This window comes from Talpa occidentalis, unplaced genomic scaffold (genome assembly GCF_014898055.3).
Source record: "Talpa occidentalis isolate TD23 unplaced genomic scaffold, MPIMG_talOcc4v2.1 talOcc4.12, whole genome shotgun sequence".
NCBI lineage: Eukaryota > Metazoa > Chordata > Mammalia > Eulipotyphla > Talpidae > Talpa > Talpa occidentalis.
In genome coordinates this window covers 17,306,707-17,332,942 of record NW_023601212.1, presented here as the reverse complement: position 1 = coordinate 17,332,942, position 26,236 = coordinate 17,306,707, and the positions used below count along the sequence as shown (strand labels likewise).

Here is a 26,236-nt window from a genome sequence, read left to right as displayed (position 1 = left end):
TTTGCATTTTGGGATGTCTGACCTCCTGTTTTCTCATCTATTTATCCAACAAACATTCAGCATGCCTGCTAAGTGTCAGGGCTGTTTTGGATGCCAGAAATACAACTACAGATCAGATGGTCCCTACCTTTAAAGCTTTATCTAGTGCAGTGCCACTAGAGCCCCAAACAGGAAGGACCAGCTACCCTTCCATTAACCCATCTCGAAAGCCCTTTACCCACATGAAATATACCCAATCAAGAATTCACACATTACCTTAGACCATCTGGGAGACTGTCATCTGATTTGGAAGCACATAAACTAGAAGTGGATTCCGGAGGATTGGGGGCATTAGCCACAACACCAGCTACCTCAGATGCTGCCATCATGCTCTGTACATTCAGAAAGAAATTGCAGGTTACAGGTTTCAAATTTTTTTAACAAATGTATCTTGCCCCCCTCAGCATGTCCTTACAACAGAGTTGTTGCAGGAAAGAAACAGAGAAAAAGTTGGGCTCCAGAAGAAAATACTTGAGCATCCTTTAGAAGGGTATTAGTAAGAGGCATTGCATGCAATAGGTCCCAGTACATGAAATCCTAGGAGTCACCACAAATAGATAAACATGCAGAAGTAGGTACAAAAGTTTTGGTGTCCACTTTTGGCAGAAATGCAGTCATTTAAAACAGACTATAGTCTGTAAGAGTCTTCCAAATGGTTAACAGACCTAGTCTACTATAAAGCTTGTATGGTGGGGCATATCAGTAATATGTTGTTTCATGTTACATTAAAAGCAATCTCTCCATTAATTTAAGTCAAGTTTTTTGGAGGTGTTTGCATGTGAGAAAAAGCAATACTCTATTGAACCATCCCAGTTATCTTTTCCTCCATCACAGGGTTCCCCACAAATGGGAAAAGTTTGATAAACCACCAAGTGAGGTAAGTAGACTTTTCAGAGTCACTACAGGGGCGCAAGAGTATGAAAATAAGCTGAAAAACAGGGTAACTCAAGGAAGGGAAGCAAGACAATACTTTTCTTAGATCAAAGAATCATCCTTTATATTGCAGGAAAAATTCAAGGCCCTCTATGGTGCAGAGATAAAGGGGGCAAAGGATAGTTTGGGCAGTGGTGGGGCAGTAACAGTGAATTCACTTTAAATTCATTTTTATTTTAACAGCATCACAGTTCAACCCCAGAACCTTGAAGCACACATAGCACAGGCATAGAGACCAGGCTATGTCAACACTCCAGTCACAGGCCAAAGACCCTCTGTGCCTCAGTTTCCCCTACTACACAAAGCTGGTGAGAAAACGGGCCCCCAATCGTCATTCCTGCTGCCTCAGGTGCACACTTCCTGGCCCAAATGAGCCCCGGCTCGGGGGTCCTGGCGCCCAGTAAAGGACACCCAGGGTGCGAGTCACGCAACTCCGCGGCTGCACTGCCCAAGGTGGAGCAGGACAGGTACATCTGGCCGGAGGCTGCAGTGTGGGGTGCAGAGTGGGCTACACCCCGGGATCCCCGCGCCGCAGGCCGGCGGCGACCACCAGCCAGGTGCCCAGAGCGACGGGTCCTCGGGGGAGCAGGGGCGACAGTGGCCAAGGGGACAATGGGGGGAAGCAGCGCGGGGTGTCCGCGGCCACCCTCCACAGGGGGTGTCTCCACGGACCGCTTCCTGGGCCGGAGCCCTGCACCCGCCGCCCCCGCCCCGCCCGCGGACAGCCCCGGGGCCACCCCTAGCCGGGACCCCCGCCCCGTCCTCGCAGCACCCTCCACGCCCCAACCTCACCCCCTCCCCCGCCCTCGCCCCCGCCCCTCGCGCCGCAGCCCCCTCCCCGCGCGCCGCCCCGCACACACCTCCCGCGCCGCGCCCCCGGGAGGGAAGTGGGGGGAGGGACGGGACGCACCTGAGCGGGAGGAGCGGGGGGAGGGGGCGGCCGGGCCTCGGGGGGAGGGGTCGAGCGCCTGCCCGCGCGCGACACCTCCCACTTCCGGCGGCGCGAGCGGAGGGGCGGGGCTCGGCCGGGAGAGGAGAGGCCGCGGGTGGCGCCGCGCCGCCCCCGACGGCGCCCTCTGGCGGCGAGAGCCGGCATCGTCGCGCGGGCGCCGGCGCGGCCGCGGCCCCCTGAGATACACGTGGGCTCTCCGGGGCGCCCGGAGGAACCGCGACGCGAGCGCGAGAAGGAGGAAAGCCCGAGGGAAGGAAGGAAGGAGCCCCCGGGAGGGGAGCACGGACTGTCGGGGCCGTGGCTGGCCGCGGGCAAGGAGGAGCGAGGGGGTTTTAAAGATCGTAACCGAGAGGCCCCTTTCAGAGGACGCCATGCAGGAGGAGACGGTCCCGGCGGGGAGGACCCCTCTGGAAGATGCCGAGCACGCGGGGCCGCGGGGCCGCGGGGGAGCCCGCCGCCGCCGCACGCCCTCTCCGGCCGGGAGCCCCGGGAGGCGGCCCCCTGGCGCCGCGGCTGCGGGCCGGGCGGCCCGGCCGAGGGCGCGCGCTGATTGGCTGCGCCGCCGGGCGGAAGTGACGCGCCTGTCACCGGCTCCTGGGGCTCCCGGGAAGCCGCGAGTTTCCGCAGGGGGGCGGCGGCAGCAGCTGCGGCCCGGCTGGTGAGTTGGGAAGTCGGCGGGGACGGGGCTTTGGAAGTCGGGTGGCCTGAAACGGGGGGAGCCGGTGTCTGAGGATGAGGAAGCTGCACAGAGGGCGCCTCCAGCCCGGGCCCGGGGAGCCCAGGGACCCGAGCACCGGTTCTGAGAGTCCGGGGCGGTGTGGGTCCCTGCAGGGAGAGGGGCGCGTTGCATGCGGCTGTTTGACCCGAGAGGGGGAAATCGAGGACACCGACCCTGTAGGCAGCCTGGGTTGTAGGAACAGGGTGCAGAGGCTGCGAGGGGGACAGGCTCTTTGGGAGCAGAATCTCCAGAGCCTGGACTGCCCATCTGATTCCTCCTTCCTTGGCACCTAAAAATGCCTGCCAGTTGGGATGAGATGGAAATCTGCTCTCTGAGGGCATTTGAAGTTCCTGTCCCCAATCCTGGGAGGTTGGGGTGGGAGTCTGGTGCTGTTCTTGCCAGGGGGGGAAGGAGGAAGCGGTGATCTGGTTTCACTCCTCTTCTGGAAATCCCTGGGTTCTACTGAGAGGGAAGAAGCCTGCTTAGGTGCTTCACTATCTGGCAATCTTACAAGATTTTGTTTTAGTTAGAAAGGTGTGCAGACTGGCAAAGATCGAGGGTCAGAGTGGGACCATTGAGGATGCTGGAGGGTAGGAGGAATTTGAGAGAGAATATGCCTGGGAATATGCCTGAGAACCTAAGAGAAAAAGAAAGGAGGAGGTGTGGAATGCATTTTAGAAGGAAATGTTAGACGGAGTAAAGTTCCCTTCTTCCTTTCCAAAGAGACGTGGGTCAAATACCCATTTTCTGTAATGTTTTGAGTCAAATCCAATTGGATATGTGTGGGGGGATTACTTTAGAAGCAGGTGCCCCTGGAGGAACCCAGCCACCAATGAACATGCAGTATATACATGTTCTGCCTCCCGTTCACCTGTCCCTGTGCCCATGGCTGCCTGCTATTTCTAACATGGCACTTCTGTCAAATCATGGGTGGCAGTCCCAAATTTGGAATCTGATTCCTCATGTGCAAGCCACCCAGATGAGCCAATGCTAAGGCACCCTCTGCTGCTGAAGTCAGTCATTTCTTCCCTTCCACTGGCCCTCGTGTCCTTGAGACTTGTTCCCTTTCTCTTGCGTTCTGGGACTTTCCCTGTTTCCCCTGTCTTCTGTCTGCTCTTGCTTCCCCCTGCAGCCTGCAGCTATACACAAACCAGAAGTTAGCTCCCACTGGACTTCTCTTTTCTCAAGAGAAGTCTTGGGTCACAGTTGAAGCCCCTTCCAGGTGTCTCAGAGGAAAAGAAAGGAGCGTGGTATCAGTGTCAGGACAAGTAGGGTTTCTGGGTTTTGTCCTGATTTGACCTTTCTGTGCCAGTCTGTGATCTATTTGAGGTCCTTGGAAATGATACTTGATCGTTGGCTACTGTCTTTGGTCCCAGGCCCTGGGGTTCATGGTTAGCCTTGGCTTGTTCCGCTGGGCTTAGGAGGACACCATTTCTTCTCTCCTCGGAGCCCACAGGTCTGCCGTCAGTGCTCAGAGTCAACCCTGCTGACAGTGCAAGTGATGCCTTTTCTCCACTGGCACAAAATGAGTGTGAGGTGGTTAGCCAGACCAGGAGCTCAACCTCACGGCGAGTCCAGGTGGGAATGGGGTCCCCACAGGGGGAGAGAGCCCTAAGGACCCCTGAACTGAGAAGTCAACTTGGAAAGATTTGTGTACCCTCTCAACTAAGGGATGGATGGTTTCTCCTATAGAACAGTCGTAATTCTGCCAGTAGTTTGCGGGAGTGATGAAACTTTAAAGCTTTTCAGTAGAAATGGCCAGAAAGAGCAGCCTGGTACCTTAGCCACTGGACATTCTATTGAGAGGGGGAATGGCCCAGCACGCTGTGGAGCTGTCCACTGGGGTTAGTGCTGGTCCACACTGTCTAGGGGCTTATCCTTGTCAGTCAGTGATAAAAGTGAATTAAAAGAGAGGCTCAAATGTTTAATAATTAAAAGGAATGGTTTGGGTTTTCCAGGTGCAATACACCCATGGCTCAGTAGCCTCTGATTCCCACAGTTTGCAGCTCTTTTATCTCTGATGTCTTTTTTCCTTTTGTCTGCAGCCTGCTGCTCTGATGCCGAGGGGGAGGCAAAAAGTGCCACACTCGGATGCCCCCCTGGGCCTGCCCATCTGCCTCTGGCTGGAGTTCTTACTGGTTCCCTGGGTCATGGGCTTGGCAGGGACTGGTGGGCCTGGGGACCAAGGGCCAGGGGGGCTAAGCTGGGCTGTACATCTGGACAGCCCAGAAAGCGAGGGGCAGGAAGAGACTCTGGAGCAGCAAGCAGATGCCTTGGCCCAGGCAGTAGGGCTGGTGAACTCCGGACGCATTGGGGAGCTCCAGGGACACTACCTCTTCATCCAGCCTGCTGGGCATAGGAAGGACCAGCAGGTGGAGGCCATCCGGAAGCAGGCAGAGGCTGTGTTTACCCGGCACGAAGCTGTGCGCTGGCACTCGGAGCAGAGGCTGCTGAAGCGGACCAAGCGCAGCCTCCACTTTAACGACCCTAAGTACCCGCAACAGTGGCACCTGGTGAGTCCAGGCTGCAATCTGAGCTTCAGAGGGAGACGTTTGGGATATCCTGTTCTTAGTGGGCTTTTCACTGTTTCATCTTCAGTGACCCCTATCTGTGCACAAGGAGATATTTCTATGGGTTCCAGCTTCCCAGTGCTCACTTCTAGAGAGCCAGGGGGCTGCAGTGTTTAGGACGTGGATGCCTGGACTCCAGTCCAGCTCTGCTGCTTATACTACCACGTGCCCTTGGGCAACCTGCTTGACCACTCTGTGCCTCAGTTTTCCTATCTGTAAGATGAGACTCTAATAGTACCTACCTTGTAGAGTTATGGTTAGGAAAAATGAGTTAATATGTCTGAAGTACTTAGAACAGTGCCCAGTGTATGATAAACTCTTTGTTATGTTAACTATATTAAAAAGCAAAATTCACAATTTAAATAGCTGATTGACTAGATGAAATGGGCAGCATCCTCATCTACCTATTGCAAGGACTTCCATAAAATGGAGAGTATTTAGGGACAGAGAGTGAGACAAGGTATTAACAAAAGAAAAGATAATTTCAGGGAAGGGGGTTACTTTATGCACATGACCTCACTGGTGCTGATTAAAAAATTCTAGATTGATGGGTTTAGAATGACACTTTTAGAAGAGGTTGAAATTGCCATGGAAGTTAAGGTGGGAGCTCCAGGATGAAGTTCTCCATTTTGGAACCTTTTTGCTGTTTGCTCTCCATTTTGGAATTGTTTTCTCTATTTATAAATGTTATTACAAAACATTAATGCAGGTCCTCCCTGGCTCTGCAGGGGGTTAAGTCTCAGCACTGTGAAGCTACGAATAGCCACTGCAGCACAAATTCAAGCCCTGGCCAGGGAGCTAACCCACATGTCACAGCAGACCTCTCCTGTCTCCCCATCTATTTCCTCAATGGTGTATTTCAGTGGATCCCCCTATTCTGCTCCCCACTCCGTCTCTGGTGAATCCTCCCACCCCCCAGCCACACCACCTTGTATGCATAAATAAATAAATCTTTTAAAAAAAGGACCATTAATACAGCATGCATATATAGATACATATATATATGTATATATATATATACACACATACACACACACACATTATACATGGCACAGCAATTATCCATCCCTTTGCCCTAGTCACCATGATCCATTATCAACATGAATGATACCAAACCTTCCTAGAGACATAGGCAGGGACAAGACTCACTTGTGCCCCCTGACTCTGTCCTCACCTGCACTTCTTGGTCTACAACCGCAGTCTGGCTCTTCAACAGTGGCCAAGAGGGAGAGGGCTGCCAGCTCTAACCTTGTCTCTCTGGAGGTTGTGCCTTGTATCTCTGGATTCCCAGGCTTGACAACAGTTCCTCACCCTGTCTCTCCTGCAGAATAACAGACGGAGTCCTGGCAGGGACATCAACGTGACAGGTGTATGGGAGCGCAATGTTACTGGACGAGGTGTGACTGTGGTGGTGGTGGATGACGGTGTGGAGCACACCATCCAGGACATCGCCCCCAACTATGTGAGTGGCCCTGGACTGACCCTCCTACCCCCATATCTTACCTCCTTTTTTGGTATGGCCTTAGGCTTGATCCCTTGGGGTCTATTGGGTCAATCCCCGTCTGGAGGTCATTGGGTCAATCCCCGGGCACCTGGAAGGTACCCAGCCTGTCATCCTTTTCCCCTAGTCAGCATTCCAGGCTGGCAGTTCAAGTACAGGGAGTGGCCCCCATCTGGCAAGAGAGAGGATCTTCCTGGTTCCAGGCCTACTTTCTGGTTCCAGCCTTTGCTCTCTGCCCTCAGGAGTATGAAGTGATTCCTGTAGGCAACTCCCCTCCCCCCACAGGTTTTAGTACTTTCCTCTTTTCAAAGCCTGGCCTTTAAGTAGCCCTAAATCTATCCCCAGTTTTTCAAGCCGTGGAGCAATTTCCATGTCTAAAATGGACAAGAAAGAAGTTGCTGGGAGCTGAGGCACTTCTGAGCTTTGCCCATAGCGCCACCCCCACCCCCACCCCGCCGGTCATATCTAGTAGCCCATACAGGGAGAGGTAGATCTGCCACCCTGGCCAGAGACCTAAATGTCCAGTTCCCGCTCTCCTGGACCCTAAGACCTGAACCCTTTGAACCATGAGTGACCATGTGGTGCCTTCCCCAATGTTTCAGTGCCCTGAGGGCAGCTATGACCTCAACTCGAATGACCCGGACCCTATGCCCCACCCGGACGTGGAGAATGGCAATCACCACGGGACACGCTGCGCGGGAGAGATCGCTGCTGTGCCCAACAACAGCTTCTGTGCTGTGGGAGTGGCGTTCGGGAGCCGCATCGCAGGTGCCCTACCATCTGTCCCTCTCCCCCCACCCCTGACCTCTCAGGCAGCTCAGCGCCCAGAGTAGCTTCCGGTCAGTATCTATAGTGCAAGTTACATCGTCGACGGTTCCCAGTGTAGTGGTTTGCAAACATGTTTTTATCAACAGTGCCCACCATATAAAACAGATGAAAGTAGAGATGCTCTCAGTGTGGAGTGAGTGACCCAACTTGTAATGACGACGCCTTTTACATTTCTGTTATGCTTGTGTTTTCATCAAGCATCGAGTGCCTTCCCATCTGCCCTTCCACCAGTCCCCATTATGTCAGTGGTGGTGCCTCCCCCGGCTCCTAGCACTCCAGCTCCCAGGCCTTCTGATGGTCTGACAGTTGCCATCTGTTCTCCATCCTTTCAAGACTCCTAAGCAGCCCTGCCCCTGCCCTAGGTTTGTTTTATTGTTCCTTTGCTTATCGGCCTGGTGAAGGGCATGAATAGGGACATTCTCCCCATGATTCTCTGTAAGTCCTTAGAGCCTTTATGCTGAATAGATTGGCTGTAATTCCTCTTACCCTCCAGCAGAGGGCAGTCGCCCTCTCTATGAGGCTAGAGAGGGAGCCAGAAACTTTCAGGGCCTAAGTCCCTTCTGCAAGCCCCCTTTGTCCTTATGTGGTCATCAGGATGGGACCCTCTCTGTTTTGGAGGACAAAATTGGGCATCTACGGTACTAGTAGTGATAATGAGTACCTTTTGTTGACACCTTCTGTGGGTCAAGCACTGTGCAGGTGTTCTAGAGATGCAGATAAGAAGGACCTTGGCTTCCTACATTCTAGCCTATGCCTCTTCCCACCAGACCCTGTGAGCCTGAGAGTCAGATATTTAGCACATTTCTAGATAGGTATGTCCACGTGGTATATAAATTCAAAGGGTGCAAGAAAACTTAGAGAGAAAAATGAGTCCTCATGAGGCTCCCCACCACCCAGTTCCCCATCTGGGGGACCAGCATTATTTAGGAGCTGGTATGACTTTACTGTCTAGGTATCCGGGTGCTGGACGGACCCCTCACCGACAGCATGGAGGCTGTGGCCTTCAATAAGCACTATCAGATCAATGACATCTACAGCTGCAGGTGAGTAGACCCCGGGTAAGGGGGAGGGACAGAGGTGGGAGAATCTGGGCTGAATCTTCCACTGAAGGAACAGAAAAATGGGCTCATTCGGGCACATCCAGGCAGGGCACTCCTCACTAGGGTGAGGCCCCGGGGCATTGCCCTCATTTCTCCTGACCCCCAGTCACTGGGTGCTCAGCCTTAAGATCAGGTCACCCAGTAATCAGTTTGCCTTGTGAGGAGTCTCCATCCTGCCCTCTGCTTATTTGTTTAATAAACTCATAAGGCCTCTGGGAGAAAGGAGGCTTTCCTCTCTAACCATAGCTAAGTTGAACACTCAGTGCCAACCCCTGCATCCTACACATGTAAATACACCTATGGCTTCAGGCTATCATGTGATGGCAGAGGTGGGGGTGGGTATAAGGAGAAACTGCCCTCATGGCATTGATGGTACCTGTTCTTCCCCTTATCTATACTCCCCCAAATCCATAATATTGTTATGCATGGTGTTTGCTTTTTCTTAGAGAAAGAATAGAGAACTCAGCCTAAGACCCAAGACCCCACACAGATCGAGTACTTATGGGAGCTCGTGGGTCCTCTGCCATCAGCCTAGTATCAGATCCCTAGATTAGGAGAGAGATGGCCCCCACCCCTCTCTACCACCTTGTCTGGTCTCCTGCTCCCTGGGACCTGAGAAAGGATCTGAGGGGCGAGTTAAAGTAGTCCTAGCCTGGAAATATTTCCGAGGAAGAGGCGCCTTAGCCCACAGTTCTGTTTTCCACTTCGGGGTGAGGTCTGGACCTTGGGACCCTCTATCCTTCAATCATGGGACCCTCTGGGGTAGAGTAAGAGCCAAGGCAGAGAGGTGGCCAGCTGAGACCAGGAGGCTGGGCGGGGAGGAGAGCAGCACGGGGATAACAGGCAGCCACATCCTGGCTCCAGCTCTTCCATCTGGGTCTTTCTCAACAGCTGGGGACCAGATGATGATGGAAAGACAGTGGATGGCCCCCATCAGCTTGGAAAGGTAACTGAAGACTTAATTTCGTTCTATAAGAACTACTACAAATTGATCCCTCTGACTCCCCACCCCTATTGGCAGTGCCAGCCCTATGCCAGCTCACCCCGCCGGCTCACCTGGAGGTGGTGACTTGTAGGGGATGAAATGGAACAATACTTTGAGATTGTTTTCCTTTGATTTTCATGTTCAGCTTCCCATTCTTAGCCCCCGCCAGTGTGATAAGCAGAGCACAGCTTTCAAGCAGTCTCTCAGCTAACAGCTTCTTTCCTTCTTGTGTCCATATTTAAATCTCTTCTGTCCATGCCCAGTGCCCTTTGAGTTTTTTACCCTTTTCCTTCTGGAGGGGAAGAGAGGACAATTGATGTAGAAGGTAGAGGTCTTTCTAGGAGTTTCAGCTGATCCCCAGATGTTTTTCTCCTCAGGCTGCCTTGCAACATGGGGTAATCGCCGGCCGCCAGGGCTTTGGAAGCATCTTCGTGGTCGCCAGTGGCAACGGAGGCCAGCACAACGACAACTGCAACTATGACGGCTACGCCAACTCCATCTACACCGTCACCATAGGTAGCGCCTGCTGGTTCTGTGTGTGTGCCTTAGTGGTGAGGGGACTGGGTGTCTGGGGTGCCCCATCTTCCATGTGTCTCTCTGCACATGTGAGCACATGTGTTTCTTCAGGAGGGATGAGCTCCGCTCTCCAGAGATTACAGGGCTTCCTCAGATCCCAGCATGCCATGGGAATTCACCCCAACCTCTGGACATTGCCCACCCCACCTCTACCTCCACCACCACTGCTTAGGCCTCTGCCCAGCCTCTCTTCCCATGGGCCGCTTGTCTCCTGCTCGAAGCCTTCCTGATCCCCGCCTCCCCTAGGGCTGGGACCTGTGCTCCAGTCCACAACATTTGCCAGCCAGTTGCACATATTAGCAACCCACCTTCCTCCCGGAGATGAGATCAGGACCAGCCTCCTCCATCTGGCCCCCATGGTCGCAGAGCGTGACTTACTAACTCTTACATGTGGAGAACGATGACTGTGTGAAGAGCACATGAGTAGGTGTGGCAGGGGAGACGATGCTCAGGCCATCCCCTCATCTCGGCTCCCCTTTCCCCTGCTCCGTCCCCAGGTGCTGTGGATGAGGAGGGGCGGATGCCTTTCTATGCAGAGGAGTGCGCCTCCATGCTGGCGGTCACCTTCAGTGGGGGGGACAAGATGCTCCGGAGCATTGTAAGTGCTGCCCAAGCCCCTCCCGGCCTTTCCCCACAGGACTTCTCTCGGGCATCACAACTGGGTTTCTGTTTGTACCCTGTCTCCTGTCCTGCCCGTCAGCCTCCTCTTCCCTAACTGAGCTGGACCGCGTAAGGTCTGCCCCTGCTGGAAGACCAGAACTGGGGACACCAATTAAATTTGTGTCCATAGTTTTTGCCTTAAAATTTTTAGCTTGCCCATATTCTCATTGTTATAGGAACTACTAAGCATCCCATCGATTAAATGACTTCTTTGAAACTGTCTTCCTTTGGTAGAACTTGAGCTTTGGCTACGTTTTGGCTTTAAAAAAGTCATCCCTCCATTGCTCTTCAGCCCTTGTGTAAACCCCTTGAGTTCTGGTCATACTGCTCCTCAGAAGTGAAGCAGGTGTGTGCTTTTATGGGGTGGGTAAGGAAAGGAGTCAGGAAAATGTCTGCCTGAGAGACACCTCTTTCCTTGGAGCTGGAATTGGAGCCATAGCTGACCAGATTGGAGCGAGGGAGTGAGCTTTTCTAGCTCTGGGAGTCTATCAAAGAATTTAGGGTCGAGTGCCTGCACCCACTGGCTTAGCTCCATCCCGGCAGGTTCAAGCCAGGACTGTGGACCATCATCATCATCCCTCAGAGAACCGCCTGCTGCTCGTGACCAGTAATGTGGGGACAAGAGGCTCCAGATTGGGGGGGTGGTGAGCCAGGTGATGTCAGAGTTCACATTTCTCCAGTGGCCCTGATGGGTCCAAGAGGGCTCTAGAGTCATTGGCAATTAGGCTTCTTGTCTTCCTGTGGGGTCAGATTCATTTTCCAAAACTGAAATTTTGTTTTGCCAATAACTGACTTCTTGTCAACGCAGTGTTCCAAGGCTCTGTGCCAGCTAACCCCAACCTAACCCTGCACCCCAGGGAGAAGAAAAAGAGGGACTGGACTAAAGGAAAAAGGCAAGAGAGGCTTTGCTCAGCAGGCTGGGGTATGGCACAGAAGGTACCCCACCCCAGGTCAGGTTGTTGAGGAGGAAGAGTAGGAACGTACTATGCTCTCCAGGCCCAGGCAGAACTCAGCAGGAACCCGCTCCCCTCACCCAGCCCAGCCCTGGGAAGGCTCCTCAGCATAATCGTCAAGGTTGCCCTGTGGTGCTGGCTTTTCTCCTCACTCCACTCCTTAACGCCGCCCCACCTTCCATCTGAAGTGTAAGTGGCCCAGAAAGAGTTTGCTTAGCCAAGGTCCCATTTTTGGGATGCCCTTGCCTTGGAAGCCCCTTGGACAGGCAGCTCAGTGGATCAGACTTCCTGTGGGCAGGGCATGCTGGTGATACTGCCCACCCCTTGGCGACCTGGGGCAGCTCCCTGTCTTAGCAGTGGCTGCCCGGGGCTCCTGCCTCCCCAGGCAAGTTCACAGGCCTCCCAGCTGAGTACTAGACTGTCCCTGTGAGGCTGTTTCCTTAACAGGAAGAAAGCAATCTGCTCCCTGGCACAGGCCAGGCTGCCCTCTCATTGAGGCTACAACCCCCTTTCTTCTGGGAGTGCAGAGTGTCCGAGTGACAGTTATATCAGCTGCTATAACAGCTGGGAGAGCTGGGAGGGAGGCTGTGAGAACAATGAAGAAAGGCAGTTCTTGGCAGAAATTAGCACCTTGGTGTCCGACCCAGACAGAAGCGAGGAAAAAACAATTCTGTGATCTTAACATTGGCACCATGTGCTAAGGATCCAAAAAGTCACATCGGAGAGAAGATTTAGGCAGGGCCCTCAGCTAATGTGGCTCCAGAGGATGCCAGACAGACTCTATCCCCCCTACTAGGTGACTCTCACCTCCCGCCTCAGAACCACAGGTAGAAAAGGGGGACTTTTGGAAACCACACTGAGGTGATGGCCCAGAACAAGGAGGCAGTTTGTCCTGCTGATGCCAAAGGCCAGGCCAGGCAGGCAGTGTAGACACTGAGCCGGTGGCAAGCCATGGGTTGGACAAGCAGCTGGTTCCCCTTTCCTGGGAACACACTCCCTTTGTTCTCACTGATGTCTCTCCAGCCCCTGGCGCCGAGCTGCCAAGTTGGACTTCCTTGAATGGTGCCGTCACTGTTGTCCCAGTTCCAGCCAGGGGCCCGGAGCTCCTGACCACTGCCTCTGGGTGCGGGGGCTGGAAGGTTGGAGCGGGGCCTGGGGTGGAGGACTGGGGAATGGTTATCGGAGGATCAGAGTCGGGATCCTGTCCTCTGCAGTCAGGCCTCTCACCATCTCCTTCCCCCATTGCCAGACCCTCATAAGTAACTCTTTAATGGTTATTATTCTGTTGTCAGCACTCCAGGGACTGTCTTGTGAAGCCTAGAAGGATTCAGGATCCCCTCTGTCCTGACCTGTCTGTGGACCTCCCTCTGGTCAAAGATTCAACTCTCACAGGAAGGCCCACCTGAGAACCTGGGTCTGAGGCTGCTCCCCTCCCCCCACTCCACAGTATCCAACCCTGCCCTCCATTCCACCTCCCAGGTGACCACTGACTGGGACCTTCAGAAGGGCACAGGCTGCACTGAGGGCCACACGGGGACCTCAGCAGCTGCCCCCCTGGCGGCTGGCATGATAGCCCTCATGCTGCAGGTGCGGCCCTGCCTCACATGGCGTGACGTCCAGAACATCATTGTCTTCACGGCCACCCAGGTGAGGAGGACTCTGGCTGGGCCCTTCACTCTGGAGCCCATGATCCCCTCTGTTCCCGCTCTAGAAGCAAGCTGTTCTAGTGGTGACATCATGGGGCTTTGCCCTTTTGTCCCAGCTTCCCTTGGGGAGCCCATTCCTACTGCCCTTCGTGGGAGTCTGGGCTGGATTGGGCTGGGTGAGCAGGAAAAAACAGCAAGGGTGTTGGGATGACAGTGGAAAGGCAAGAAGCTAGCCAGGACTTCTGTCCTTTCAGTATGAGGATCGCCGCGCAGACTGGGTCACCAACGAGGCCGGCTTCAGCCACAGCCACCAGCATGGATTCGGCCTGCTCAACGCTTGGAGACTCGTGAATGCCGCCAAGGTGACCGGCACTGGCAGGGCAGCGAGTCCTGTAGGGAGAAACCAAGGGAGGGAACTAAATCCCTAAAACATTGCCTGGCACCTCGCCAGTGCTTAATAAGTGGTCACTCGTTCATTACAGTTATTTAACCGTTTCATTAATTTTACCCTTATCCGGGCTGAATGAAGACACAGGCTCAACGCTATAATTGAAGTTGCCAGGCTATTTGTAGAGAGTACACAGGGCCCGAGTATAACTTGGGACTCTCTGGGAAGGGCTGGGGCGAGGGGGGAGGGTTCAGGTCCTGGTTCCCATCATGCCACCCGGATATAGCCATTTCCTGTGGTTCCTCAATCTGGTGCCCAGGGAGCATTCCAGGTTGTCAGCTGGAGCCCCTGGAGTGAAAGAAGGTGATGAGGAGGAGAGAGAAAAATAAAAACGAGCTCTGGGCCCTAAAGATCATAGTAGTGAGGGAGTGTGTGTGACATCAGTTATGTTTATTCACTCACACACACCCCACCCCCGCCTCGTCCTTTACTAGGTCTGGACATCTGTCCCTTACTTGGCTTCCTATGTCAGCCCTGTGTTAAAAGAGAACAAGGCTATTCCGCTGTCCCCCCGTTCCCTGGAGGTCCTGTGGAATGGTAAGTAGTCAGCAAAAGGGGGTTAATCTTGGGCCTGAGGTTTGGGGCGGGGTGATGGGGAAGTTAGACTCATCCTCCTGCCGGGTTCTACCCCTTCCTTAGGAGCTGAGCGCCAGCCAAACCTGTGGAGTTTTCTTTGACCATTTTAGGACATGTTGCTGCTTCTGAGTTGGCTGGCCCCCTGGCTGCTTAAACAAGACCTTTCTCCTGAGTTACTAGTAGTGGAAAAGGCTGCTGAGCAACCGATTAGGAAGGCTGGCGGGAGTAGTAGAACTGGGACTTGGGGCGACGAGGCAAGAGTTGAAAGAAGTTCCTTTCATTTCCATGCTAAGAACTTGCCAGACAGTCCCTTCAGCCCAGTGGCCTTTGGGTGAAGTAAAGGAGATGGGCTTGTCTGATACAGAGTCACTGGGGGCCTTTTGGGGATGGGAGCCAGACAGGAAGGTAGAGGTTTCCCCAGACAGCGGTCACATGTCCTCTGCCCCCGCCTCCATCATGCCCAGGGGACTGGCCTTATCTGGAGGTCTGTAAGTTGGAGACATGGTTTCCTGTTGTGTGCGGAGGTTGAACCCCATCCCAGAGTGATGGCAGCTGGCTCGGGGTACTGGCGCCAGAGGAGCCCGTCTGCAGTTCACACAGCTCCCCTGGAGAGTTCGCCCACCTCCAGCTCCTTGGAGACTTTTTTTTCCCTTGTGAGATTCTGACAAAGTTACTGACTTTTTGTGTGTGTGTGAAGCATGTCATGCTTTGACCCAAGTTGGAAATCCTTGTCACTTTTCCCATCCTCCTAGGAAGTGATCAAACCAGAGCAGTGATGAGAGGAATGGCCAGAGGGGAGCTCAGAGGGAGGGGCAGTGGCAGCATCCCTGGGGTGGAGGTTCCCCAGAGGAGTTCTGTCCTCTCTCTCTCCCCCTGGCCAGCTCTGGCCCAGCTTCCCTCTACATGGAAGAACATCCACAGGCCCAGTTCATGGATTTTCCGTAAAAGGAATGCTATCTCGGAAAGGGCACGAAACATCAGCCGAGGCCGAGAAGTGCAGGAACCTTCCCAGGAATGCAGTTCCATCGGAACCCCGGGCTCTGTGCTCACACGTCTTGGAGACAGTGTGCCTTTTAGTGCTTACCCCCCAAGCCAGGCCTGACTCAGTCACATCCCTCAGATGAGAGGATTAACTTAGAAGAGAGTTAGGAGACTTTCCAGCATTGTCATCCTCTGCTTCCCACTAACCAGGGAGTGCTCCCCTTACCCCCCATGTCTGACAGGCTTCCCCAGGGATAGAGCATGTGACAACTAACTGCGCAGTTTGTCACTGGGAAAACGAGAAAGAAGGACAGGTGTCATGGGCAGCAGAGATTGGGAGGTGGGATAGTGGAGACAGACGCATGATGAGAAGGGAGGCAGAGATATCAGACGTTTTGCAAATGGGGCTTATCATCAGTTTGGAGGCAGCAAGCAGAATTGCTGCTAATTTCTGTCCATTTACCCTCAAGCAGGCAGAACAGAAGGCACAAGCTGGTGGGCATGCTGGGAGGTTGAAGGAAGTGGCCAGTTATAATAGAGTTGAATAAGGAAGGTCCAGACAGTCAAGAAACCTCTTCCCCGGAGACAAACTAGTCTTTTTCCACCCAGGCCTGGGTGTCCGAGAACTGGCAAGTGAACTTTTGTGTAAGGTTGAGGGAGTTGCACATCTCTGAAATAGAAGAGGGGGTGAAATACCCTAAGATTCCAGAGCAGTGGGGGCTAATAGAACTTCCTATAATGATGAAAAATGTTTACTGTCTGTGCTGCTCCATTCACTGTGGTATGAGGCTGTTGAACATTTAAAATGGGGCTGGTGTGACTGAGGAGCTAAGTTATTATAACTGAGTATAAATTGCCGCATGTGACTGACGGCTGTCACACTGGGCTCCAGAGAAAGACAGGTGTTTGGTTTGGTTATTGGTTTTTGTCATGACAGGTTTTCATTTCTCCCCTTTGGCAGGAAGGGGGTTATGGCAGGGAAGGTTCCTTGAGATCTGTCTCTGGGTCTGAAGTCTCTACCAGAGGATAGGAAGGAGAGTGGGGTTGGAGGGGAGAGTCTGAAACACACGAGAGTCTGTGGTGTTCACCAAAGATTCCCAAACATCTCCAGCACTGAGCACTGTTGGATATTCCACCAACATATTACATTTGACCTGTATAAAATTTCAGATTTCATTATCGCTTCTCAAAAACCATCTTGCTTTCCAAGGTTCTCCCATTTCTATCAATGTCATTACCAACCCCTAGGCCCCAAACTTGAAACTGGAATTTTCAATCCCTCTCTGTCCTTTGCTTCTCCTTACTTCCTCCCTTCTCCTTTCCCCTCTAGTTAGTTTCCCACTTGTTCCCTGAAATGTCTCTTGATTTCTTCAGGAGGCAGGAGAGGAGCCGAGGAAGGGGACAGTGAGGCCACGGGGTGACATGTGCAAAGTCAACAAGCTCTCAGGGAGCCGTAGTTCACGCAGGGTGGCGGGAGCACAAGGAAGACCTACAGAGCAGGCCGCAGGCCAGATAGAACTCTGTGTGCCCCGTCAGGAGCCTGTACTTTAGCTTGACCTCTGGGGAGCATTTCAGAGAAATTCTTACCCACTGATGCTGGCAGTGAGGGGAAAAGAGAACACAAGAGATTCCGAAGGCTTCATCCTTTAGAGAGACATACTGAAACCTACTGATAACTGATACGCTTGGGGATTCTGATACGCTTGGGGATTCTGTCCAAGGAATCTGGGAAGGGGAAGAAATGGGGAGCATAAAAGGAACAAGATGGGCCATTTAGTGGTAACTATTGAATTTAGGTGTTAAGAATATTTTCTTGCTATTGGTTTTTTTTTTTTTAAGATTTATTTATTTATGCATATAAGAACTGGGATACAGGCCAGAGGTGGGGGGGGGGGGAAAGGATTCACCAGAGACAGAGTGGGGAACAGAACAGGCAGACTGACTAAAATACACTGCTGAGGGGAACAGCAGGCGAGTCAGGAGAGGTCTGTTGCACCATGTGGGTAGCTCCCTGGCTGGGAATCGAATTCATGCTGCAGTGGCTGCAGATAGCTTCATAGGTTGTGCCTTAATCCCTTGCACCACCAGGTAGGCCCCTGTTCTTGCTGTTTTTATACGTGTCTGAAATTTTCTGTAATAAAAATATGTACATGTAGATTCTGTACTATAGGTACACTTATTATATATAAAGTGCTATGAATATATACTCATGAGATAGATAGATAGATAGATAGATAGATAGATAGATAGATAGATAGATAGATAGATAGATAGATAGGCAGGCAGACATAAAGATTTCCAGATTTTTGCCTTGGGCAGGTGATTAGATGGTGACTCAATCAAATGAAATTATGAACCAGGAGGAAGAACAAATTTGGTGAAGGGCTCCAGACTATGAAGAACTGAGGAGGAGCATTTTGGCCATATTATGTCACAGGCTTCTGTGAAATAGCTAAAAGTTTTAACTAGAAAGCAGCTGAATAAATAATTTATAATGGTTTGGGAGTCATCAGTATACAAATGGAAGGAATGGGTCTGGATAAGAATGAGAGCACCAGGGCTGGTGAGGAAACAGGATAAAAGTGGATGCAGAACAGAGCCTGATTTTGAGGGAGTGGATAGAGGAACGGAATCTCTAGAGAAAAATGAGAAGAGAGGGCCAGAGAGGTAGGAGAAAATTCAGGAGGTTGGTATCAGGAATCTAGGACAGTTTTGATGAGAGAGGGCAGGTAGACAAGGACTGAAGGGCATCCCAAGGTTTATCAAAGAGGCCGCTGGTGACCTTGAGAAGAATTGCTTCAGTGTACTCACAGGGGCCAAAGCTAGATTGCAGTTGCTTGAATAATTAATAGGGACAGAAAAGATTTCTGGTTAAAGATGACAAATTGAACACAGGCTTTTATCTCTGCTTTCTCTCTAAACATCATCAAAGTAAGAATAAAAATGGTCTAAGCACCAGAACAAAGAGAAGGAGAGAAGGGACCACAGCAAATGAGAGATTTCATCACATTTTTGCAAGAGTGAGCAGGGCTAGGAGAATTGCTTACCAAATACCTGCAAGGGAAATGCTAAGAAATAAGCCCATTCAAAGTACAGAATCCCACATGGCTCAAGAGTTGGAGGCCTCAGAAGACAGAGAGGAGGTATGAGACTGGTCCCTTCCTTATGCTGCTGGGAGTTGGAATTTTATTCTCCAGAAACAGGGCATGTAGTGTGGTGGGGAGACCATTCCCTAGCAAGCCAGCTGCTCAGATACCCAGGCACTGGCAGCCAGGAGGTAGGAAGACTCCTCTGGAGAAGTAGAACAACTCCTCATCAAAAGACTGAGAGATACTGATGTGTAGGGCTGCGCAAGGAAACAGTCAGGTCTGGGTGCAATTAAACTTTAGGGAAGCCCACCAGTTGTAAAGCCCCACCCATGTTAGAGCTTCCTTCAGGCTTCTGAAGATACTAGGGACCACCTGCCATTTGAAAAAAATCCTCCAAATACCTTCTGAAGAAAATTACTTTTAATTGATCAAACCCAGCCTAATTAATATTCATATAGAAAGGTAGAATTAGGTTGTGGAGAGAGGGGAAGGAAAAGGCCAGTAATAGGTAAAGGAAGGTTCCAATGGAATGGGACAGAAAGTTCCAGAAACAGACTCTCCAGGGGCCAGATGTCATTGAGAGAGCCCTGACTTGTTTGATCATTAGAAAAAATAGCATTTGGGCCTCACTGATGGTACAAGGGGGTAAATCTCAGCACTATGAAGCTATCAGCAGCCACTTCAGCAGCATAAGTTCGATCCCTGGCCAGGGAGATGATCCACATGGCACAGCAGACCTCTCCTATCTCCCTGCTTCCCCCTCAGCAGTGTGTTTCAGTTGATCTGCCTGTTCTGTTCCCCACTCTGTCTCTAGCGAATCCTCTCACCCCCCACCCCTCCACCTCTGTCCTATACCCCAGTTCTTGGATGCATAAATAAAATGTATCTTTTTTTAAAAAAAGAAAAAATAGCATTTACAGAGGTGATGTGGTTCTTTTTGTGCAATTTGGGAAGACTTTGATGATGGAGACGTGAATTTAAAGGGTGGGAAACAGCAGTTTGTTCAGGGAATGAAATACAGTCACTGTACATTACTTGACCAAATTCCACAGAACTTATGAGGTCATTGTAAAGTAAACAAAATATTGCTTATTATTTAGAAACATGGAGGTAGATGCCAGAGAAAACAACTAAAAGCAAAGTGCATCTAGGAGTGGGTTACACAGGTGGTGGAAATAGAATAAAGAATTGTTCTTTTACATGATAAGCACTGAGAACCAATTTGCTTTGCAAACCATGTGCTCTATACTGTTTTGATCAGGAAAAAAAAAATGTTGTGAATGGGAAGCTAAGGAGAGAAGTTAACAGTAAAGAAAAAAATAATATCTAGTACTTATATAGTCTTAATGTTTGCAAAACACTGCGAAACATTTTATTACAATGTATAATAGTATATGATACTTTATTATATTATGATATACATAGTATTATAAGATGTCATAATACATTAACTAAGTCCTCCTGGCAACCCTATGAAGTTTAGGTGCTGTTGCTGTAATCCCTATTGTATAGTTATGGAAACTAGTCGAGTTCTCACAGTTAGTAAATGGCAGAGCTGGGGTTTGAACTCAGACTGAATGGCTCCAGGACCCCACGTGCTCTTAACACTGGTAGGCCAAAGGAAGTGAAGAGTTGACACTGGCTTTGTTTGTTTTTGCTTTTCATTGGTAGTAGGAAAGAAGAGCTAGGCAGGAAGATGGATACTTGGGCTGACCCACTGTTGTTAGACTCCTGCCAGATAGTTACTGTGAAAGGCAAGGAAAACAAAGGGGGCTTGCGAGTGTAAACAGGAGAGCGCCAGAGAGCCAAGCTGTCAGGGACAGAGAGGAGCTTAACTGGCTGAAGAAAATGAAGGGGCCAAGAAGGGAGTGGGGCAAGTAAAAGGACACAGGTTGTTTTCAGAAAAACTAGGGCATTGTCTTTGAAGAGTTGACCCATGGAATTAAAATGTGCACATTCAGGGCCTCCCTGGTGGTGCAAGGGGTTAATACGCAATCTATGAAGCAATCTGCAGCCTCTGCAGCATGAGTTCAATCCCCAGCTGGCCAGGGAGCAACCCACATGGTGCAGCAGACCTCTCCTGTCTCTCCCGCTGCTCCCCTCAGCAGTGTATTTCAGTCAGTCTGCATGTTCTGCTCCCCACTGTCTCTGGGTGAATCCTCTCACCACCACCCCCACACCTCTGGCCTATACCCCAGCTCTTGTATGTATAAATTAACTAATTAATTAATTAAGTGTTTTCAGGCCTTCCTATCCAGGCCCCCTGCCCTCTACTTTCAGCGCCTCTCTGAGCTTCATCTGTAGAATGAAGTCACTTGCCTGTTAGAATGAATTCTCGGAAGAAAGGGTGCTTTGGAAAGTATTTCTCATTGCAACCTCATTTCTTAATATTCCCTAACTGAGTCTCCTACTTTAGTAGCTTGGGTTTTTTTTTTTTTTTTTTTTTTTTTTTTTTTTTTTTTTATGGAAATGCATTGCTTTTATTTTTTATTTATTTTTTATTTATTTTTTTTTTTTTAATAGAGGCATGTTTTATTTATTTATTTATTTGTTTGTTCATTTGTTTTGTTTATACATGCACTGGGCACAGTCAGAAGCGCGGGAGGGTGAGAGAATTCACCAGAGCCAGAGCGGGGAGCAGAACAGGCAGAAGGACCGAAGTACACTGCTGAGGGGAGCAGCGGGTGGCAGGAGAGGTCTGCGCACCATGTGGGACCCTCCTCCGGTGGCCGGGGAGCAGCCGGGAATCGAACCGGCGCCGCAGAGGCTGCGGGCAGCTTCGCAACCCAGCGCTCTACCGCTGCGCCACCGGGGAGGCCCAGTAGCTTGGGTTTTAAACCTTATTTTGAAATAATTGTCAATTCATAAGAGGTGGCAAAGAAATGTTCAGGGAAGTCCTGCACACCCGTCTCCTGATGTTAATGTGTTAAACAATTACAGTACCATATCAAGTCACAAAAATGACAATGGTACAATCCAGAGAGATTATTCGGATTCGCCACACTAGACTGTGTGTGTGTGTGTGTGTGTGCGCGCGCACATACACATGCACGCTTATGCAAGCACTATTGCGATCTCACCACCTGTGTGGCCCTGCGTAACCACCACAACAAAGGTCCAGAGGTGTACCCCAAAAGGCTCCATGCCCCCCTTTCTGGTCATTCCCATCTCCTCTGCCTCTCCCTAACACTGGCAATTACTAATCTTTGTTCTCGATCTCTACTGGTCTTTTATTCATGAATATTACATAAATGTTATCCTGCCCCTTATATTCTTTTGATATTGACAGGTTTGTTCAGTAGTTTTCTTGAAATTTATTGGCTTTAGTCATTGTTTTAAAATTTCCATTTACCTTCAGTGTGAAACTTATTCATTTCCATCCCTGCCTTTGGACATGGCATTTCCCCTTCTAGAATTCCCCATCACCCCACTCTATCACTCCGTATCATTTTCTTCTTCGGAGCCTATCACGACTGTGCCTAAACCCACCTGACTCATCTCTGCCTAGTAGCACTTATTATACCTCATTCTCTCGTTTTCTACCTGCAGGTAGAAGGCAAAGGCCCTGTCCAACTTACCTTTGCATCGCAGCCTCTAGGCAGGGCCTGAAATGTCGGAGGTGCTCAGTCACTTCTTTGGGGGATTAATGAGTGATTCAAGTTGTTATTTTGGTTCATATATGTGTCTCGGATACATATTATCTTCTCAACTAGCAGGCATTGCTCCCTGCAGTTCCAGATCTATCCTGGATTGGAAACTCCTTGAAAGCAGCAGTTATATTCGACTTACTAGTGTCCCCTGGGGCCCAGAGAAAGTTGCTGTTGTCCCGGCAACTGTGTGTCTTTGTGTATGTGGGATGAAGTGAGGGCACAGTGTTTATGCGGCTGGTTTCCCAGCTGCCCAGCCTGACTTCCCACAGTCAGCAGGACGGACCTGGAGATGTCGGGGCTGAAGACCCTGGAACATGTGGCAGTGACGGTTTCCATCACCCATCCACGGCGCGGCAGCTTGGAATTGAAGCTCTTCTGCCCCAGTGGCATGATGTCCCTTATCGGCGCCCCCCGCAGCATGGACTCGTACGTATACCTGCCTGTACCTTCTGAGCTCCCTTGCAGCCAGGGCCGTTTGCAGGGAAAGAGTCGATACTGTTGTCCTAAGCTGCTGCGGCGCTGGCTGCCCTGGGCAGCTGGAAGCCCTTTAGTATGTGCTTTGTTCAAGTGCCTACTCAGCACTGCACTTTGCCCCACCTTCGTTAACACTCCTTAAAGCCAGGCAGAGTAGACTTTGTAACCTCCATTTACGTATGAAGAAGCATCACTGAGCTAGTCAGTGCCTGAGAAATTAAGAATGAACCTGCATCTATAGGACTCCCAAGCCTGTGCTTTCTCCACATTGGCTTTTGTCACCACACCACAGCAGCAGCAGCCCTTGGGGGCACCCTCCCAAGTAGATGAGGCTCAGACAACTGCTCCTTTTTCATGACTATTACAGTAAGAAAGGAAACTTCTGGGTAAAGCCTTCAAATCCTTGCTTCCTGCTTTATCCTTCTTGTCCCTAGGGATCCCAGCGGTTTCCATGACTGGACCTTCTCCACCGTGCGATGCTGGGGGGAGAGAGCGAAAGGCACTTATAGACTCGTGATCAGGGATGTAGGTAAGTGCGCCTGCCCTTCCGTCAGGGCCCTGCCTGTTGTCACCTGGCCCCTCTGGATCACAGGGTCCCCACGGAAATTGTCCCACGCGGCATGTGGAACACACAGGGCTGCTACTGGCCAAGAAGGTCGGTGCCAGGACCCATACCCCAAGCCAAACATGGCGTCAATGTCTAACAGTGTCATATATCCTGCCTCTTGTGTTCCGTGGAGAAGTGACTGATCCATTTTTCCTCAGGATAGCAACACACAATTCCTTGTTGAAACCACATTTCAAGTCCTTTCACATATAATCATCCTTCGGCCAGCCCTGGTAGGCAGGTAAGGGCAGGACTAATTTTCACCATTTCTTTGGAAAAACTGAGACCCACCCAGAGGTTTGATGTAATTTGCATCAGGTCACACAGTATTCAGTGAGGAGACTGGAAATGGAACCCAACCCTCCCAACTTCCTGTCAAGTTAGGTATTCACTGGTCTGGTGGCTTCCAAAACCTTTCTAGGGTGACACCCTGCGCAGGTTCCAAAACCTTTCTGTAATTTAGTAGAAAGACATCTTTTTTCTCCCAAATATGAGAGAGATAAAGGGAAAACTTCTCTACTTTGGAGTACCGCCTTTCAGCCTCCCCTCTCCATCCCTCCGGGCACCCCATGAGGCACATCTGCAGAAACCTGTGGTCTGTGGGGTGCAGACCTTGTGGTTGAGTCCCTTGGGTGGCAGGCAGCAGTGCCTCTGCTGTTGGCATGGCTCATGGATGGCCCCACTTGCTGCCCTAGGGGATGAGACGAGCCAGGCTGGCATCCTCCAGCAATGGCAGCTGAAGCTCTATGGCTCTGTGTGGAGTCCCGTGGACATCCGAGACAGACAAAGGTAAGATGGCCGCATGTGTAAAGAAGGAAGACAACTCACAGTCGGGGCCTGGGGGTGGCGGCATGAGAGGCCACTTTGGGAGGCCACTTTAGGAGGCCTCCCAACTCCAGACTCAAGCCCACAGTGCGCCCTCTCCTTTTTGCTGTGGTGCTTCCCTCCCTTCAGTTGCAAAGGGGCGGGCAGGTGGGAAAAAAGCCAAGTTCAGCAGAGCTTCCTGGACTTCTCCACAGGCTGTTGGAAAGTGCCATGAGCGGAAAGTACCTGCATGATGGCTTCACCCTGCCTTGCCCTCCTGGGCTGAAGATCCCAGAAGAAGATGGTTACACCATCACCCCTAACACCCTTAAGGTACTAGGGCCAAGACTCAAGCCACAGGAAGGCAGGAGTGGGGGGGTATGGTCCTTGGTGGGATTGTCCAGGTGACTTGGGGAAGCAGGGTTGGGAACAGGTGGGTGTTTCTTGCGAACACTTAGAAGGCATTCCCGGGGCCAGACTGGGGTAGGGAGTGGCCTGGGGTGGGAGAAGCAGTCCTAGAAGGGGAGCCTGAGCACGTTGTCCTGGGCTGAACAGACGGCAGGCTTTGGAAACGTCCCTAACAGAGCTGTTTGACTTTTCCCAGACCCTGGTGCTAGTAGGCTGTTTTACCATCTTCTGGACGGTTTACTACATGCTGGAAGTGTACCTGAGCCAGAGGAGTGTGGCCTCCCTCTCAGTTTGTAGGAGTGGATCCTGCCACTGGTCCCAACGAAGCCGGAAAGCCAGGGAAGAAGGCACAGAACTGGAATCAGTGCCACTCTGTGACAGCAAGGATCCAGATGGAGTGGAGACAGAGAGTGAGAGCCCCTGCCCCACCACCAGTCTCCTTGCCCCAGATCTGCTGGGTCGTGGGGACTGGAGCCTGTCCCAGAGTAGAAGTGCCCTGAACTGCCCTCGCCAGCAGCTGGCCCCAGACCTGTTGCAGGGGAAGGAGGAACAGATTTGCTGACCTAGGGCCTGAGAAACTGGTAATGGACAGGCCATTCCTTCCCCAAACCGGGGAAGCTTGGGAAGCTGCTCTGAACTCCCAGAAGCTCTGGGGAGAAGTCAGTCCTGAGGCTTACATCTGGAATCCAGAGGCTAACGAGCACCCTCTGACTACACTCAGGGAGGGTGTGGACCCTCTTCAGACATGAGTTGCAGAGGAAGGAGGCCATTGTCAGAAGACAGTATGCCGGCAGCCACAGGATCTTCCCCCCACCAGCAGTTCTTGGTGGGAAGACCTCAGACAGGAGTTTGGCCATCCTCTGGATGTGGAAGTGCCATCTCCGTTTCTCCTGGGCAGGCCAGTGGTGTGGGTCATAGGGCCTTCACCCAGGCTTGGAGAGAAGGCCCCTGACATAGCCAGAGGAGCATCTCAGCAGGGCATTACATTGCTAGGTCACTTGCCAAGAGGGCTTACAGGCGGAGGCAGAGAAGAGCCCCGCATGTGCTTCTCTTAATGACCCAGAATCAGCAGACTTCCTCTCACCTACCTGCCTGTGCCTTGGACCTGGGACATACTGGTCTGGCACTCAGCCCACGGCCTAGCACATATGCCCTGAAGGCAGCTGCCTCTGTCGTCCCTGATCAGAAGCCAGCCTTGAACACAGCCCTGACTCCTTCACCATCACCCCCACCCTTCATCCTGACGGATCGGTACGATGCTCCTGGCAAAGGCGATGGGCTGGCTCCCCGGGACCTGTGCTACTTCATTAGGGGAGTCTGCGGCAGGTGTCAGCTGCTGCCACCCCAGCCCTGAGACCACCCTGTCTTCCTCAGCAAAGTGCTCAGGGAAATGGCCTCGCCCACTGGAGCCAGCTGTCTGCCTGAAGGGCTGTGATGCCTTCTCCCACTTGGGGCCTCCTCCCGCTGCTGAGCTACTTGGTTGATTTGGTTGTTTTTTAATGCTTAAGATTTGGTTTTCACAGCAACATTTTGTTGAATTTTTTCTGCACAGCTTTTCCAAAATAAAACCTTCCACACAATCCGGTTTCCTTTTCTCTGCTTCCCCAAAGTGAATGAGAGTGCCAAGGGGTTTCTCTTTCCTGCCAGCCCTCTTCTTCCACTGCTGGGTTCCTCTGAAAATCTGCCCCCACCCGCCTCTGCCCCAGAATCCTGGAATGGGAGGGGTCTTGTGGAGGAC

At 51.6% G+C, this 26,236-nt stretch overlaps 2 protein-coding genes across 4 annotated transcripts in view; one reads left to right on the top strand and one right to left on the bottom strand.

Moving 5' to 3' along the window:
- Nucleotides 1–1,864, bottom strand: part of RNF214 (ring finger protein 214) — a 46,082-nt gene extending 44,218 nt beyond the window's left edge. Inside the window, 2 exon segments of the mRNA XM_054693130.1 lie at nucleotides 256–371; nucleotides 1,833–1,864. Of these exon segments, the coding sequence (XP_054549105.1) occupies nucleotides 256–368 (113 nt within the window). The 5' untranslated portion in view covers nucleotides 369–371; nucleotides 1,833–1,864.
- A 647-nt stretch (nucleotides 1,865–2,511) lies between these two features.
- PCSK7 (proprotein convertase subtilisin/kexin type 7) lies at nucleotides 2,512–26,102 on the top strand. Of its 3 annotated transcripts, none has more exons than XM_037505339.2 (17): nucleotides 2,512–2,582; nucleotides 4,099–4,220; nucleotides 4,688–5,155; nucleotides 6,540–6,674; nucleotides 7,316–7,481; nucleotides 8,494–8,584; nucleotides 9,533–9,587; nucleotides 10,004–10,142; nucleotides 10,700–10,800; nucleotides 13,295–13,462; nucleotides 13,716–13,823; nucleotides 14,344–14,446; nucleotides 22,475–22,631; nucleotides 23,114–23,208; nucleotides 23,982–24,075; nucleotides 24,306–24,423; nucleotides 24,695–26,102. In XM_037505339.2, exons 3-17 carry the CDS (start codon nucleotides 4,700–4,702, stop codon nucleotides 25,058–25,060), a joined length of 2,352 nt encoding a protein of 783 aa, XP_037361236.1. In that variant the 5' UTR covers nucleotides 2,512–2,582; nucleotides 4,099–4,220; nucleotides 4,688–4,699; the 3' UTR covers nucleotides 25,061–26,102. The 3 variants fall into 3 exon arrangements, 2 of the variants coding, with proteins under 2 accessions (XP_037361236.1, XP_037361237.1); XM_037505340.2 differs by having other exon boundaries at nucleotides 2,543–2,582; nucleotides 4,092–4,220; XR_008551047.1 differs by lacking the exons at nucleotides 24,306–24,423; nucleotides 24,695–26,102 and adding an exon at nucleotides 23,445–23,527 and having other exon boundaries at nucleotides 2,543–2,582; nucleotides 23,982–24,019.
- The last annotated feature ends 134 nt before the right edge of the window (nucleotides 26,103–26,236 follow it).